Below are 17,061 nucleotides of genomic sequence, written 5' to 3'. Positions count from 1 at the left end.
TTTTTGTGTTCTCGCCTATTCCTTCTTGTTGCCGATCGGGGGGCTGGGGGTTTGGGTTTCTGTTAGCTTTTATTGTGAGGGAGGGGCTGGGGAGGGGTTTTGGGGGTTTGTGAGTGTTTGCTTCTTTTTCTTTTCATGTGGGGGGGATTGATTTCTTTTTTTCAACTTCTTCTATGGTTCTCTGTATTTTACGGCTATCTGGAGAAGATAAATCTCAGAGTTGTATTTTGCATATATACTTTGATAATAAAATGAACCTTTGAACCTCTTCTTTCCACTCCCCTTGCAAAGATAAATCCCACTCAACCACTAGGCATTTTAAAATATTGACTTTGAATGAAAGTGGTGGATACAACCCGGTCCATCACAGATAAAGCCCATCCCACCATTGAGTGCTGGATGGAGCACTGTCACAACATCCATCGTCAAAAATCTCTGCCATTCAGGCCATACTCTCTCTAATACCATCACGGTGGAGGTATAGGAGCCTTAAGTCTGATCTTAAGTTAGACTGTTTCGCCGAACACCGGTGCTCGGTCCTCCAGCAGTGGCGGGATCTCCCTGTGGCCACACACTTCAATTCCACTGACCACTCTCACTCCGATATGTCTGTCCATGGCCTCCTCTACTGTCAAGATGAGGCCACACGCAGGTCGATGGAGCAATACCTTATCTCCCGCCTGGGTAGCCTCCAACCTGCCGGCATGAACATCCAACTCACAGACCTCCGTTGATACCCCTGCCCCCCCTTACCCCATCCCTATCTATAATTTTAGTCTGGTTCTCCTTTTCTCTCTTTTTCCCCCCTCACTATAATCTCCCCCCAGCCCTACCTTTCTTTCTCTTTTATTTCCCATAATTCTCCACCTTCCCCCTAGCTCATTTCCCTCCAGCCTATCACTTCCCAGCTCTCTACTTCATCCCTCCCCCCACTTCTTATCCCTCCTTGACCATCCCATGTTACTTCACTCCTGATGAAGGGTTTCGGCCTGAAACGTCGTCACCACCTCCTCCCATAGATGCTATCTGGCCTGCTGAGTTCTGCCAGCATTTTGTGTTTTTAAGTCTAATCTATACTTGTGCGTCGCATCTACACCATAGGTACCGCGTACCCTATGCCGTAGGGTGCCATGCACCTCCCTAAAAAAGTAACTCGCACGTCGCGGCGATGCAGACCGCAACAACTGTGATTGGTTCACTTGGTAGCATCGCATTTCCTCCTACACATTTCCGGTTGCTTCTTCTCCGCCATGTCTGTACACCGATGCGAAACAGATGAACCAAATCGTCAAATCTACCTGCCGACATGTGAAAATGTTTGAAATGCATTTCCTCGCCCACGTCTGTCACAAAGAAGCTCAACACAGTGGCATAGAAACCCCACCGCCAACTAGCGTTTTGGTGCACACCAACACATGCTCGCTACGGCGTAGAGTGACGCAGAAATGAAAATCATGGCTATGGCGTAGCCCGTACGCACAAGTATAAACCAGCCTTTAGTCCCACACTACCAGCTTCCAGAACAGTTATTGCCTTTTAAACATCAGGTTCCTTAACTAGTGTGGATAATTTCATTTACCACTGCTCTGAATTGATTCTACGACCTATAGACTCACTTTCAAAGACTCTTTACAACTCATTTTCTCAGTATTATTTTTATTTGCACAAATTCTTTTCTTCTGCTCATTGCTGATTGTCAGTCTTTGCTTACATATAGTTTTTCATAAAATTCTGCTTGATTCCTTTTATCCTGCAAATGTCTGCAAGAAAATTAATTTCAAGGTAGTATAGCGTGACATACATATACTGTATGTACTTTGATAATAAATTCTATTTGATTTATTTTTTCCCTGTAAATGTCTGCAGGAAAATGAATCTCAAGGTAGAATATGCTAACATATATGTGCTTTGATCATAAATTTACTTTAAACTTTGACCTTTGATGATACCAGTGTCAACTGCTGATTAAAGCTGCCGATTGTTCCAGCAGTTTTTGAACCAAGAGTCTGTTCCTCTAATTCTTATTATTATGCTCTGGAAAGGTCAGCAAAGCTCTTACCTGCCAGAAATCTGCCACCGTGGCAGGAAGCGGTCCTTGAGCAGCAATGTATGCGGGGTTCCTGGGGTCATGGTCCATCTAAATGGGAGAGATAAGAGATATGCTTGGTAACAGTGCCATTTATCATCGGCGAGTGATTCATTACCGTTCAGTGCTGCCATCCACAGCAGTCCTCAGAGGCCGACAAATCATTTTTTTGCAGGGTTCGGGATTCAAATGGGGCAGAACAGAAGTTGGAAACTACTAAAAATAGTGACAGACCTTTATTTATATAGTATCTTTTATGGCCTCAGTACATCCCAACGATAGTCAAAATGAGCACTTTTGAAACGTAAGCATTTCAGTAATTGGCCAAATTCCATGTAAAAAGCCTGCTACCATGATTCTGCCTCAAAAATGCAGTGTCTGTCATCAAAGCACCCCTCCACCCTGTAATGCCATCTTCTTACAGCTGCCATTGGGCAGAAGGTACAGAATCCTGAAGAACCACAACATCAGGTTCATGAAACAGCTTCTCCCCTTCAAACATTTGGTTCTTGAATCAAGTAGAACAGTCCTAATAATCACCTCAGTTTAGCAAGTCCATTAACACTTAACCACTTTGTACCACAACCACACGTACAACAAGCTGGATGAACTCAGCAGGTTGGTCAGCATCCGTGGAAACGAGCAGTCAACGTCTCGGGCCGAGACCCTTCGTCACTGCTCGTTTCCACGGATGCTGCTCGACCTGCTGAGTTCCTCCAGCTTGTTGTACGTGTTGCTTTGACCACAGCATCTGCGGTGTACTTTGTGTTGTACCACAACTGAAGTTTTTTGTTCATTGTTGATTTTTTTGGTAGTCATTTGTTTGTTATTTTGATTATATCGCATTATTTCTTACAATAACTTCGTGTATGTGCCTGCAATGCTGCTGTAAGTGAAGTTTTCATTGTGCATACATGTACTTTGTGCATGAGACAGCGATCTCAACTTTCACCCTGAACATCTGGTGATGTCTGGTGACTGGCAGCACACCAAGTATAACTCCTCAAGATATCAATTCTATACCCAGGATACTAGGCAGTTGAAACTTCCATTTGGTGCCTTATCCAACAGAAAGCACAGGCTATCACTCCGTCAGTCCAGCACTGGAATGTCACCTGAGATGCTGTGCTCCCGTCTAAGGAAAACAGTTTTCTGTCTCCGAGGCAAGAGAACAATTCACCGAGGCACAGTGAATGTCGACAGGCTCAGTGGGCCTGTCAGCTCTGGGTTATTCATAAATGTGTTCAATCAAATTCTCAAGCTGCTAGACAAATCCTTTCTTCTTATTCTTTGTAAGAGAAAAATAATCAATAAGGATGGAGTCCAGTAATCAGAAATGAAATAGAGATGCAGATCAAAAAATTAAATCAGATAGAGTTTTAAGAAGCAGAGCATTTGGGAATAAACTGGTCTAATGTATATTCCTCAGGGACGGAAGATTCAAAGAAAAAAAATGCCACTACTGGAGTGCTGAATCAGGATTCTTTTCAGCTTTACTGATAGGATTATTTATCAATCAGTGGACCATGATATAACTGGAGGCACGTTATCACGAGTCTGGATGCGATGATATAGCCGACACCTAAGGAAGGCTAAGCCAGCTCAAGTTGTGGTTGGAGATACTACACCAGTTTTAAAAATGTGCAAACGTAAATCATATACTGCCCTGGGGCGTGTTGAAATCCTCCTCCCTAGACATTATAATCAGCTTCCCCACTTGTGTATTGTGCATTATATTCCCAATTTATTCCTGTTAAAACACTCAATGAAACTGCCCCAGACAAGGAAACAAAATTGTTTTCATCTGAACGTTTTTGTGAGGGAAGTGCGGGCACAGCTTCAGACTCCACACCGCGCGCAGAGATTAACCCACAAGTTGAGTGCCCAGAGTTAGCCTGAAGATATATTTATGTCTGTGTCGAGCTGAAGAATGGCTGTAGCCATTAAGAGGTTGAACATGTCCTCTGGACACCAGAGATTAATTTCAGCTCAGTTTCAATGCATTAATACATGGTTAGATTACTTTAGCCAGAGTGCTGTATCAGTGGAGTTCATTGCCACAGGTGGCTGTGGAGGCCAAATCGTTAGGTATATTTAAGGCAAAGGTTGATAGATTCACATGAGGCATATAAAGACCCTGCTTCCCCCTCACTGGACCCCCTGTAGATGGTATATTGTCCCAACCGCTTAACAGATGACGCTATTGCCACCACCCTCCACCTGGCCCTCACCCACCTGGACAAAAAAGACACGTACGTTCGAATGCTGTTCACAGACTTCAGTTCAGCATTCAACACAATCATTCCTTGGAAACTGATTGGAAAGCTGAGCCTACTGGGCCTGAACACTTCCCTCTGCAACTGGATCCTAGACTTCCTGACTGGGAGATCTCAGTCAGTCCGGATCGGGAGCAGCATCTCCAACACCATCACACTTGCTCAGTCCACTGCTGTTCACTCTGCTGACCCACGGCTGTGCAGCAATACACAGCTCGAATCACAACATCAAGTTCACCGACGACACAACCGTGGTGGGTCTCATCAGCAAGAACGACGAGTCAGCATACAGAGAGGAGGTGCAGCGGCTAATGGACGGGTACAGAGCCAATAACCTGTCTCTGAATGTGAACAAAACAAAAGAGATGGTTGTTGACTTCAGGAGGGCACGGAGCGACCACTCTCCACTGAACATTGATGGCTCCTCCGTTGAGATCGTTAAGAGCACCAAATTTCTTGGTGTTCACCTGGCGGAGGATCTCACCTGGTCCCTCAACACCAGCTCTATAGCCAAGAAAACCCAGCAGCGTCTCTACTTTCTGTGAAGGCTGAGAAAAGTCCATCTCCCACCTTCCATCCTTACCACATTCTACAGAGGATGTATGGAGAGCATCCTGAGCAGCTGCATCACTGCCTGGTTCAGGAATTGCACCATCTCGGATCGCAAGACCCTGCAGCGGATAGTGAGATCAGCTGAGAAGATCTTTGGGGTCTCTCCTCCCGCCATTACAGACATTTACACCACATGCTGCACCCGCAAAGCTAACAGTATTATGAAGGACCCCACGCACCCCTCACACAAACTCTTCTCCCTCCTGTCATCTGGCAAAAGGCACCGAAGCATTCAGGCTCTTACGACCAGACTTTGTAACAGTTTCTTCCTCCAAGCCATCAGACTCCTAAATACTCAGAGTCTAGACTGACATCTACATCATTTATTATTATACTGCAGTTTGTCCTCTACTGTGCCTATTGTCTTGTTTATTAACTATTGTACTGCCCTGCACTGTTCTGTGCACTTTATGTAGTCCTGTGCAGGTCTGTAGTCTAGTGCAGTTTTTATGTTGTTTTATGTAGTCTAGTGTAGCCTTGTGCTGCCTCACATAGTCTAGTGTAGTTTTGTGTTGTTTCATGTAGCACCAGGGTCCGGAGGAACGTTGTTTCATTTTTACTGTGTACTGTACCAGCAGTTTATGGTCGAAATGGCAATAAACTTGACTTGACTTGAGATTCTTGATTAGTCAGGGCATGAGGGGATATGGGGAGAAGGCAGGTGATTGGGTCTGGGAGGGAGAGAGGATTGGCCATGGTGAGGTGGCAGAGTGGACTAGTTCTGCTCCTATTATTTTATGATCTCATGTTCTTAAACTGAACAGATACCCTTTGACTTTCAAGTACCTGAGAAGACCATGCCCATAGCCAGCTCAAACCGAGGGACTGAGCAATCTTATTGTGAAATGATGTTCAATGTTTTAACAACTTTTAATTAAGGACAGCAGCATGCAGAGGCAACACAAGATTATGCAAAGTTCATAAATATTGACATCTGCATCCAACAATAAATCAAATGATTATCTTAAAATCTGAGCATTGAAACATTGGTATCGTTTACTTTGTTCCACTGGTATGATTAGGCTGTTTTACAATACTCTGCATTAAAATATGTGATTCGATTAAACAGAAAATAGCTATCAGTGAAGGGCATTCTCCTGCGAAAACTGTACATAAACATTTCTCTACAACAGATGTTAATTTTGAGTACAATGATATCAGTATAAACCATAAATAAACTACTTCATGCTACAATAAAAACAGAGAATTCTGGACACAACAGTAGGTTAGGTAGCAACTATTAAAAAAACATAGTTCAACAGAGAGACAGACGTACTTTATTGATCCCGAGGGAAATTGGGTTTTGTTACAGCCGCACCAACCAAGAATAGTGAAGAAATATAGCAATATGAAACCATAAATAATTAAATAATAGTAAGTTAATCATGCCAAGTGGAAATAAGTCCAGGACCATCCTATTGGCTCAGGGTGTCTGACACTCCGAGGGAGGAGTTGTAAAGTTTGATGGCCACAGGTAGGAATGACTTCCTATGACGCTCAGTATTAAATCAAAATCAAATCAAATTTAATTATCATTCAAACCATACATAGATACAGCTGAATGAGACAGCATTCATCTGGGGCCAAGGGGCAAAACATTCAAAATAGCGAGCAAACTTCAAACTACTGAGGAACATAATTCAAGATATTGAGCAAAGAAGCATATCCACCGGAAAAACGAAGCACATATAGTCCAAGACCCAGAGCAACAATGTCCAGCAAAGATGGTATAGTCTCCTGGCAGTGCACAGAAGCACGTAATCCAGCCTGTCATACCACCGCTCAAACACAGGATGGCAGCACTGATGGGCGAGGCCAGGCCCAAGCCAAGTTCGGACGCCATGCTGTAGCACTTCTCACCAGGTCTGCAGCAGCAGGCAAGCCCGAGGCTTGAGGCCTAGTTCTTGCTACAATTGAGGCTACACAGCTCTGTGTTGACTGTCCATCCACCAGACAAGGGTACCAGGCCTGTGGTAACTTACATTATCACTGTCCAACAAAGTCTTGCCATCACTAATGAACTATCTAACACAATCTCCCACAGTAATACTGCACCAACTTCTGAGAAGCAGGCAGCAACACGGTCTGCAGTCAGGTCAGTTCCTCCGAACCCAAACTGGCTCCTCCAACACATCAATGGTCTTCTCTGATATCCAGGCCAGCTCACCCGATAACCTGGCAGCCTCCTCTGACATCCTGACCAGCTCCTTCGACAGCTCAGCTGACCCCTTCAACACGTCCGCTGACCCTTTCGATATCACAGCCGGTTCTGCTGCCAACACCAGTCCAGCTACTCCGATCCACGAACAGCTCACTGATGGAGTAGCCCTGCAGTACCCGAAGTTCTTCGAGCAGAATTGTCCATGGATCGTAAAAATCAAATTTTACAAAGAGAAAAGCATCTTTGGTTGGTCGCCAAAAGGCCGCTGCATCCGCACACACTGCCATCTTATTGGATAGCTAATATTATAGGTCAAAGGTTGTCAGCTGAAGTGCTTTTGACCTCAAACATCAGCTGCTTCCCATTGCATAGATGCACCCTGAATATGTCAAGCATATTTTTTAAAATTTCAGATTTCCAGCATCTGCGGTGTTTTAGATTTTCAGTTAGTGCTTATCAATGTTAGTAAGTGGACCTTTCCAGCATGTGCCTAATGCCAGAAAAATTGCTGTATGACATAGAATGACGCGGTAGAAGAGAACGTACAGGCAGTGCTCCAGGAAGGGGTTCCATGCTCTCAACTGCATGAGCTTTCACTAAAGGTTCAGCTTGATTTACATCAAAGGGAATCACCTCTACCCTGGCCAGCAGCTGGAAAATAATTAAGATTCAGATTCAGATTTATTTATCACCTGTACATCAAAATACCCAGTGAAATGCTTTGCTTGCGTAAACAACCAACACCCTCAATGATGTGCTGGGGGCAGCCTGCAAGTGTCACCACACTTCCCAGCACCACCATAGAGCAGAACAAAACAGAACATGCCAAGCGACAAAGCACCAGCAGCAAAACACGCCCCGTTCCTCCCTCCCAATGCCTATCCACAGTCCTCTAACCCCAGGACAGGCTGCCTTTGGTGCCCAGCTTGCAGCAGACTCATGGATTCATGGACACCGGGCCCTCGACTGCTCCAGTGGACTCGCAAAGATTCGTAGACTCTGAGGTCCGGCCACTGGGCTTCAGTTTCAGGACTTCTGATCAACCTTCGAGCTTTGATCTTCAGTAACGGCCCGGGACATGCCAACGATGGTGAATGAGGACACTGGACTTGCTTTGCTCTTCACAATTTTGCTTTTAACCCTGCCTTTAACAATTACATTATGTTGGAAGTCCATTGGACAGAAGCAGAACAATTTGGAGAAAATGAGGTACGGTAGCTTTGTAGTTCGTTTACAGTACTGCCTGGACTATTGATTTGGAAAGTGGACCTCAAGCTCCACCCTGGAACACATAGATCTTAAATTCAAGTAAATAAATCTCATATTCAATATCACTAATAAACCACTAGATTGTCCAGAAATCCCCATTGGTTCATTAATTTCCATCAGTGAAACAAGTTTTCCATTCTAAATCATCCTGGATTAAATGTGGTTCAGTATTGATTCTTAACTGAGCTCTGAAGCTTTAGTGAACACACAATTCATGGGTGATAAGGAAATGGGCAAAAGATTACAGGGTTTGAGAATGAACAATACAATACAACAACATTAAAACATTTTCTTTCCTGATCGTAAGAAAAAGTAGAATAAAACTTCTTTTCTCACAACCATAATTTTCACTTTTCTTTCTTTAGCACCACAGTATTAATCAGATGGATGTCAAAGATCAGATTACATAATAGAAACAGGAGAAGGCCAGTTGACTCTTCAATCCCCACCATCAATGTGATGATAGTTGATCTTTTGTGTCTATTCCACGGAGCCCTCAATCCCTTGAACTCTCAAAAATGCATCTGCTTCCTTTTTAAGTATTTCCTATATGCTTTCGGGAAGAAACTTTGAGAGACTCCGTGAGAAATTGATAGATAGATAGATAGATAGATAGATACTTTATTCATCCCCATGGGGAAATTCAACTTTTTTCCAATGTCCCATACACTTGTTGTAGCAAAACTAATTACATACAATACTTAACTCAGTAAAAAATATGATATGCATCTAAATCACTATCTCAAAAAGCATTAATAATAGCTTTTAAAAAGTTCTTAAGTCCTGGCGGTAGAATTGTAAAGCCTAATGGCATTGGGGAGTATTGACCTCTTCATCCTGTCTGAGGAGCATTGCATCGATAGTAACCTGTCGCTGAAACTGCTTCTCTGTCTCTGGATGGTGCTATGTAGAGGATGTTCAGTTATCCATAATTGACCGTAGCCTACTCAGCGCCCTTCGCTCAGCTACCGATGTTAAACTCTCCAGTACTTTGCCCACGACAGAGCCCGCCTTCCTTACCAGCTTATTAAGACGTGAGGCGTCCCTCTTCTTAATGCTTCCTCCCCAACACGCCACCACAAAGAAGAGGGCGCTCTCCACAACTGACCTATAGAACATCTTCAGCATCTCACTACAGACATTGAATGACGCCAACCTTCTTAGGAAGTACAATCGACTCTGTGCCTTCCTGCACAAGGCATCTGTGTTGGCAGTCCAGTCTAGCTTCTCGTCTAACTGTACTCCCAGATACTTGTAGGTCTTAACCTGCTCCACACATTCTCCATTAATGATCACTGGCTCCATAAGAGGCCTAGATCTCCTAAAGTCCACCACCATCTCCTTGGTCTTGGTGATATTGAGACGCAGGTAGTTTGAGTTGCACCATATCACAAAGTCCTGTATCAGTTTCCTATACTCCTCCTCCTGTCCATTCCTGACACACCCCACTATGGCCGTGTCATCAGTGAACTTCTGCACATGGCAGGACTCCGAGTTATATTGGAAGTCTGATGTGTACAGGGTGAACAGGACCGGAGAGAGTACGGTTCCCTGCGGCGCCCCTGTGCTGCTGATCACCGTGTCAGACCTACAGTCTCCCAACCGCACATACTGAGGTCTATCTGTCAAGTAGTCCTCTATCCAATCCACCATGTGAGAGTCTACTCCCATCTCCGTTAGTTTGTGCCTTAAGATCTTGGGCTGGATGGTGTTAAAGGCACTAGAGAAGTCAAGGAATGTAATCCTCACAGCACAACTGACCCCCTCTAGGTGAGAGAGTGATTTGTGCAGCAAATACGTGATAGCATCCTCCACTCCCACCTTCTCCTTATACGCAAACTGAAGAGGATCCTGGGCGTGCCTGGTTTGTGGCCTCAGATTCTGTATTATCAGCTGTATATCTGTATTAAATTGCTCAGTTTTAAATGCCCCACCCCAATCCTCCTAATCTTATAATAGTGTTTCCTTATTCAAAATTCCCCCATATTGGATCCTGATACTTCTGTGATCCAAATGTTTTCTCTAGGAAAGTGAAACTATAGTATCAGAACACTACATGGAAAATAACTAATTCTACACCCTAATACAACACTCACCAGAAGAAACATCCTGACATGCCTTGTTATAATGTTATGTTTCATCTTTCTACACCAGACCATTCAGCACATCCTGATGAAGGGTGTCGGCCCAAAATTCCTTTGCAGTGCTGCTGCCCGACCTGCTGAGTTCCTCCAGCATCTTGTGTATGTTGCCTTGATTTCCAGCATTTGCAAAATCTCTTGTGTTCAGCTTTCTAACCACCAAATATTATATGTAGACTAATTTCCTTCGCAGCTCGTTATCGGATGGCCATCTTGCTAGGTATGGCCAATTAGACTGATGAGTTTGTTTCTGTGCTCTATGACTCTATGCCAGGAATTAAGTTTGTTGTACACACAAAATGCTGGAAGAATTCATCAGGCCAGAGAGCAACCATGGAAATGAATAAACTGTCAATGTTTCAGGCCGAGACCCTTCCTCAGGACTAAGAAGGAAGGGGGTTGATGCCAGAATATAAAGGTGGGGGGGGGGGAGGTTAGCAAGAAGGTGATTGGTGAAGCCAGGTGAGTGGGAAAGGTCAAGGGCTAGAGAAGAAGTAATCTGATAAGAGAGGAGGGTGGACTACAGGAGAAATGGAAGGAGGAGGGAAACCAGGAGGAAGTGTCAGGTAGGTGTGAAGAGATAAAAGGTCAGGTTGGGGAATGGGGATGAGGGGAAGGGGGGGGGGGACTTTTTAACTGGAAGGAGAAATCGATATTCATGCCATCAGGTTGGAGGCTACCCAAACAGAATATGTGTTGGCAAAACAAAACAACATTCCTCTGGACCAAGGTGCAAAACACATAAAGTAATAGTACCACAAATAAATTAACAAATAATAAGGTGCATCTACAATACAAGGTAAGAAGTAAACAGTATAACACTACTGGTACTTCATATGTGGTGGGACCTGGTTGGTGTCGGTAGACTCATAACCGAGGGGAAGAAGCTGTTTCCCAACCTAACGGTCTTAGTCTCATCATAATTAGCCTAGCGAATAGCAAGATCTGATCATCTAACTCTGTATAAAGGTGTTTTAGAAACAGACACTAATATATATGAGTCACATTTCAGAATTCAATCTCATGGGTCGGACACTGGTCCTTAAAAGAAATTCATATTTTAACAGACTTCTAATCTGATGAAGTAATTGGTGCTACAGAGGAATTTTCTTGCTTTTTAGATGTGCCTGTTAACTTCAAGCACTAGCAAGGAAAATTTGTTTCATTTCTTTAACCAAGATGCATAATTAAGCTTCTTTTATTTCAGTGTCAGAAAGTAGAGAAGCAGGACATAATAAGCTTGAAGTTATAAAAGACCCCATTCTGCAATCTACACATGCTTTATGTATTCTGTTGTACACTTCATTATCCAGCTCCTATCTGGGTCACTCCAAAATTCATCAGGCTGAGGGTGCCAATTACGGATCAGCTGAAGTGTTCTGACTGTCACACATGGAAATTCCAGTGTAAATCTCTGGAGCGTACACAAAGCAAAGTCACAAATTCCTCACACAATCTGGCTGTCAGTGGAAGGGTACACAGCCAGCAATTACAGTGTTCAGAGAAAAAGATGGGAAATAAACAGAGACTACACATTCTCCTAGCAACACGTTACTTGGTCCTAATGACAGTCCTCTGCACAGAGCTGTAATTTCTCACAGTGTAATTAAACTGAGACCTTGTATTAAGACTCTTCAAGCTGGAAGAATGTAGTTTTCAGAGTATTTTTCTTCTTTCTTCTGTTTTTGCCTTTCAGCTTTATGCATTTAAAGCAATCCAGTAGTTTTCATGGTGTGGAAGCAGACAGGCTTCTTTCTAAACGCCTTCAGATAAATCAGCAATTCGATACACTCAGATCTTGTAAACCTGGCACTCACCATAATGACTGCACAGCCACAAAACGAATCATCACTTTCACCATTACATGAAAGATAATTGCAGTGTTTTGCCCCTGCGTTTCAGTAAAGAAAGGAATTAGTGTCATCTATTGTAATTATGTTGGACTACCGAAAACTCCTGGATTAATGGGTTAAATTGTGCAAAAAGAGTAAACATTGTGCTTTGTTACCAGAGTGCTTGGATTAGCACCAGCAAAAGTAATGAAATGTCACTGCCTTCCTTTGATTTCAGTGAAATTAAACTGCTTACAAGGGCAGAATAGAGAGGGGAGGACCACTTTAAATCAACACTGATCACATCACTGGCAAGGTCACAATCAGACGACGGGCAACTCAACACTGATGAGAATTGCTTCTCCACTTGCTACTCACCTCTGCGCAATCAGTGAGTGGGTTAGAGAGCATGTGCCTGGGGCACAATGCATAATGCAGCTTACTTCTGGGTTGGGCGCAAGAGGAGCAACGCTGTCGCGTGGACGGCCTTCAAGGGTGGACAAGCCCACCTTCCCCATTGAGATGGTCTAGCAAGCCAAGGACAGTTGGAGGTGAACAATAAATGCTGTTTACATCCGGTTGAGAATAAAGAAACTGCGACTCCAGTTTACTTTATTTGAAATGCAAACACAACTGAATTAAAAAAGCACAGAGGCAGAGAGCCGGGTAACCTGAAGAGGAGATCGGTCACTATCACTGGAAATAATAATCCACCATGGATGCTATTCATGGAGCAGAGTCAGGGAGGAAAGTCTATGGGTCTTACATTAAAATATTGGAGAAGAGTATCAAATACCCAGCACCTTCATATTTCTTTTTAGCAATTCAGGAAGAGAAGAAATATTTGAATTAATAATGTTACGTTGGGAGAATGTTAGGTGAATAAAGAGCCTCTCCATAAATTCCTCTCATTTTAAACTCCTGTCACTGCTATTTGGCATTACGGTTTACTCTGGAGGTAAGTAAATATGTGCATAGAATTAATGAAGTTCACATGCTATGTATCAAATCAAAATCAAAATCAAATCAAATCAAGTTTAATTACCATTCAAAACATACATGGATACAGTCACATGAGACAGCGTTCCTCTGGGGCCAAGGGTCATAACATACTTTCAAAATAGTGAGAGAGAAAAAAACACACGCATTGCTACGCAAGAAAACACATATATAGTCCAAGGCCCTGAGCAACATCCAAATTGATTGTACAGCTCCCGGCAATACAGCCTGTTATTCTACCGATCGAACACTGGAGGGCAGCACCGATGGGAGAGGCCAGCACCCAACCAAGCACGGTTGCCACGCTACACCGCCTCCAGTGTCCTCTCGCCTGGACAGCAGCGGCAGGCAAGCACCCAGGTCAGTTCCTGCGAACCTCCTCCAACTTGCCCGCCAGCTTCTCCTCTCCAGCCTGTTTGCTTGCTTCTCCTTCTCCAACCCGACCACCGGCTTCTCTTTCTCTAACCTGACTGTCAGCTTCTCCTCCTCCGACAAGACCACCAAATTATCTTTCTCCAGCTTGTATGCTGGCTTCTCCCTCTCCGACCTGCCTGCCAGATTTTCCTTCTTTGACCCAACTGCTGGCTTCTCCTTTTCCAGCCCGACCGCCAGATTCTCCTCCTAGGCCTTTCAATATTCAATTGGTTTCAATGAGATCTCTCCCCATTCTTCTAAACAACAGTGAGTACAAGCCCAGAGCCATCAATAGCCTCTCATATATTAACCATTTCATTCCTGGGTTCATGCCTGTGAATCTCCTCTGGACCCTCTCCAATGCTAGCAATTTTTTTTTAAGGGGTCCAAAATTGCTCACAATACTCAAGTATGGTCTGATCAATGCCTTATAAAGCCTTAACATTATATCCTTGCTTTTATATTCCAGCCATCTTGAAATGAATGCTAACATTGAATTTGCCTTTCTTGCCACTGACTCAGCCTGCAAGTTAACCTCCAGGGAATCCTGCATGAGACTTCCCTTTCTACCTCTGACTTTTGAATTTTCTCCTCGTTTAGAAAATAGTGCAGATCTTTATTCCTTCTACCAATGTGCATGACCGTACACTGTATTCCATCTGCCACTTTTGTGCCCATTCTCCCAATCTGTCTAAGTCCTTCTGCAGACTCTCTGCTTCCTCAACACTACCTGCCCCTCCATAGCTATCTCTGCACTGTCTGCAAACTTGGCCACAAAGCCATCAACTCCATCATCTAAATAATTGACATATAACGTGAAAAGAAACAGTCCCAACACTGACCCCTGCAGAACACCACAAGTCACTGGCAGCCAACCAGAAAAAAACCCTTTGTTCCCACTCTTTGCCTCCTGCTCACATTTTTCCTGTACTATGGGCTCTTATTTTGTGCTTCAGATGATGGAAATCTGGCAAGCAGCATCTTTGATTTAATGTGGCCACACATTTTAATTCCATGTCCCATTCCCATTCTGATATGTCTGTCCATGACCTCCTCTACTGTCAAGATGAAGCCACACTCAGGTTGGAGGAACAACACCTTATATACCATTTGGGTAGCCTCCAACCTGATGGCATGAACATTGACCTCTAACTTCCGTTAATGCCCCTCCTCCCCTTTTTACCCCATTCCTGATTTATTTATTCCCCTTTTTTTTCTCTCTCTCTGCCCATCACTCTGCCTGTTCTCCATCTCGCTCTGGTGCTTCCCTCCCCCTTTCTTTCTCCCTAGGCCTCCCATCCCATGATCCTTTCCCTTCTCCAGCTTTGTATCCCTTTTGCCAATCACCTTTCCAGCTCTTGGCTTCACCCCATCCCCTCCAGTCTTCTCCTATCATTTCGGATTTCCCCCTCCCCCTCCTACTTTCAAATCTCTTACTATCTTTTATTTCAGTTAGTCCTGACGAAGGGTCTCGGCCCGAAACATCGACATTGCTTCTTCCTATAGATGCTGCCTGATCTGCTGCGTTCCACCAGCATTTTGTGTGTGTTGCTTGAATCTGCAGATTTCCTCGTGTTTGATTTAATGTGATCTTTTTAAGGATTCTGAGCATTTTTTTTCTTACTGAGATCATAAGACCATAAGATATAGGAGCAAAATTAGGCCCATTTGGCCCATTGTGTGTGGCACCTTGTCAAAGACCTTCTGAAAATCCATGTAAGCAACATCCACTGACTCTCCTTTGTCTATCCGGCTTGCTATTTCCTCAAAGAATTCCAACAGATTTGTCAGGCAAATTTTCACCTTTAGAAAACCATGCTGCTTTTGGCTTATTTTATCACGTGCCCCCAAATACCATGACACCTCATGCTTAAGAATGGACTCCAACATCTTCCCAACCACGAACTGGCCTATAATTTCCCTTTTTCTGCCTCCCTCCCTGGAGTGACATTTGCAGTTCTTTGGTCTCCCGGAACCATTCCAGATCTAGTGATTCTCAAAAGACCATTACTGATGCTTCCACAATCTCTTCAGCTGTCTCTTTCAGAACTCTTAGGTGTAGTCCATCTGGTCCAGGTGACTTGTCACCTTTTTGACCTTTGAGCCTTCTCCTTAGTAAGAGTAACCACACTCCCTTCTGCTCCCTCACCCTCTCAAACTTCTGGCATACTGCTAGTGTCTTCCACAGTGAAGAGTGATGCAAAATACTTAGTAAGTTCGTCTGCCATTTCTTGTCCCCATTACTACCTCTCCAGCGTCATTTTCTGGCAGTCTGATATTCTTGCAGGGCACCAATTTAGTCTCTATATTTCCAAAAAAAAACTTCAGGCATCCTGATGGAGAGTCTCAGCCCGAAACATCGACTGTTCACTCTTTTCCATAGATGCTGCCTGTTCTGCTGAGTTCCTCCAGCATTTTGTGTGTGTTGCTCTGGGTTTCCAGCTCCTTCAGATTTTCTCAAGTTCCTCTTTTGTATTATTGACATTCATATTTAATATTTTCTTTCCTTATGGCTTTTATAGTTACCTTCTGTTGGTTTTTAAAGCTTCCAAATCCTCTAACTTCCCACTAGTTTTTGTTCTATTATATGCCCTCTGTTTGGATTTTATGGTGTCTTTGACTTCCCTTGTCAGCCATGGTTCTATTATACTACCCTTCAAATAGTTCTTCATCTTTAGGATGTATGTATCCTGTGCTTTCCAAATTGCTCCCAGAAACTCCAGCCACCGCTGATTTGCTATGTTCCCAGCCAATTAACTTTCCAACTCCTCTCTCATGCCTCTGTAATTCCCTTTACTCCACTGTAATACAGATACATCTGACTTCAGCTTCTCGCTCTCAAACTGTGGGGTGAATTCAATCACATTATGATCACTGTCTCATAAGGGTTCCTTTAACTTAAACTCCATAATCAAATCTAGTTCATTACACAATATCCAATCCAGAAATGCCTTTCCCCTAGTGGGCTCAACCATAACCATCTCATCGGTGTTATACGATTCCTTCTGTTGGGATTCAGCACCAACCTGATTTTCCCAATCTATCTGCATATTGAAATCTACCAAGACTATCCACCATTGCCCTTTTCTATCTCCCATTATAATTTGTACTCCACATCCTGGCTACTGTCTGGAGGCCTGTGTATAATTCCCATCAGGGTCTTCTACGCCTTAGCAATTTCTTAAAATACCCACACGGATTCTACATCTTCCAGTCCCATGTCAGCTTTTTCTAACAATTTGATTTCATTTTTTGCTGACAAAGTCACCCA

General features: G+C 43.6%; 1 protein-coding gene across 2 annotated transcripts in view; it reads right to left on the bottom strand.

Moving 5' to 3' along the window:
- ptprn2 (protein tyrosine phosphatase receptor type N2) overlaps positions 1 to 17,061 on the bottom strand; it is a 1,022,449-nt gene that overhangs the window by 45,468 nt on the left and 959,920 nt on the right. For both annotated transcript variants that reach the window (XM_073054872.1, XM_073054874.1), the window contains one exon: positions 2,060 to 2,137. In XM_073054872.1, coding sequence (XP_072910973.1) covers positions 2,060 to 2,137 — 78 coding nt within the window. The remainder of the gene's footprint in view (positions 1 to 2,059; positions 2,138 to 17,061) is intronic.

This window comes from Hemitrygon akajei, chromosome 8, assembly GCF_048418815.1.
Source record: "Hemitrygon akajei chromosome 8, sHemAka1.3, whole genome shotgun sequence".
In the NCBI taxonomy this organism is placed as follows: domain Eukaryota; kingdom Metazoa; phylum Chordata; class Chondrichthyes; order Myliobatiformes; family Dasyatidae; genus Hemitrygon; species Hemitrygon akajei.
Note: the sequence above shows the minus strand (reverse complement) of the source record. Positions and strands in the feature narration are given on the sequence as shown.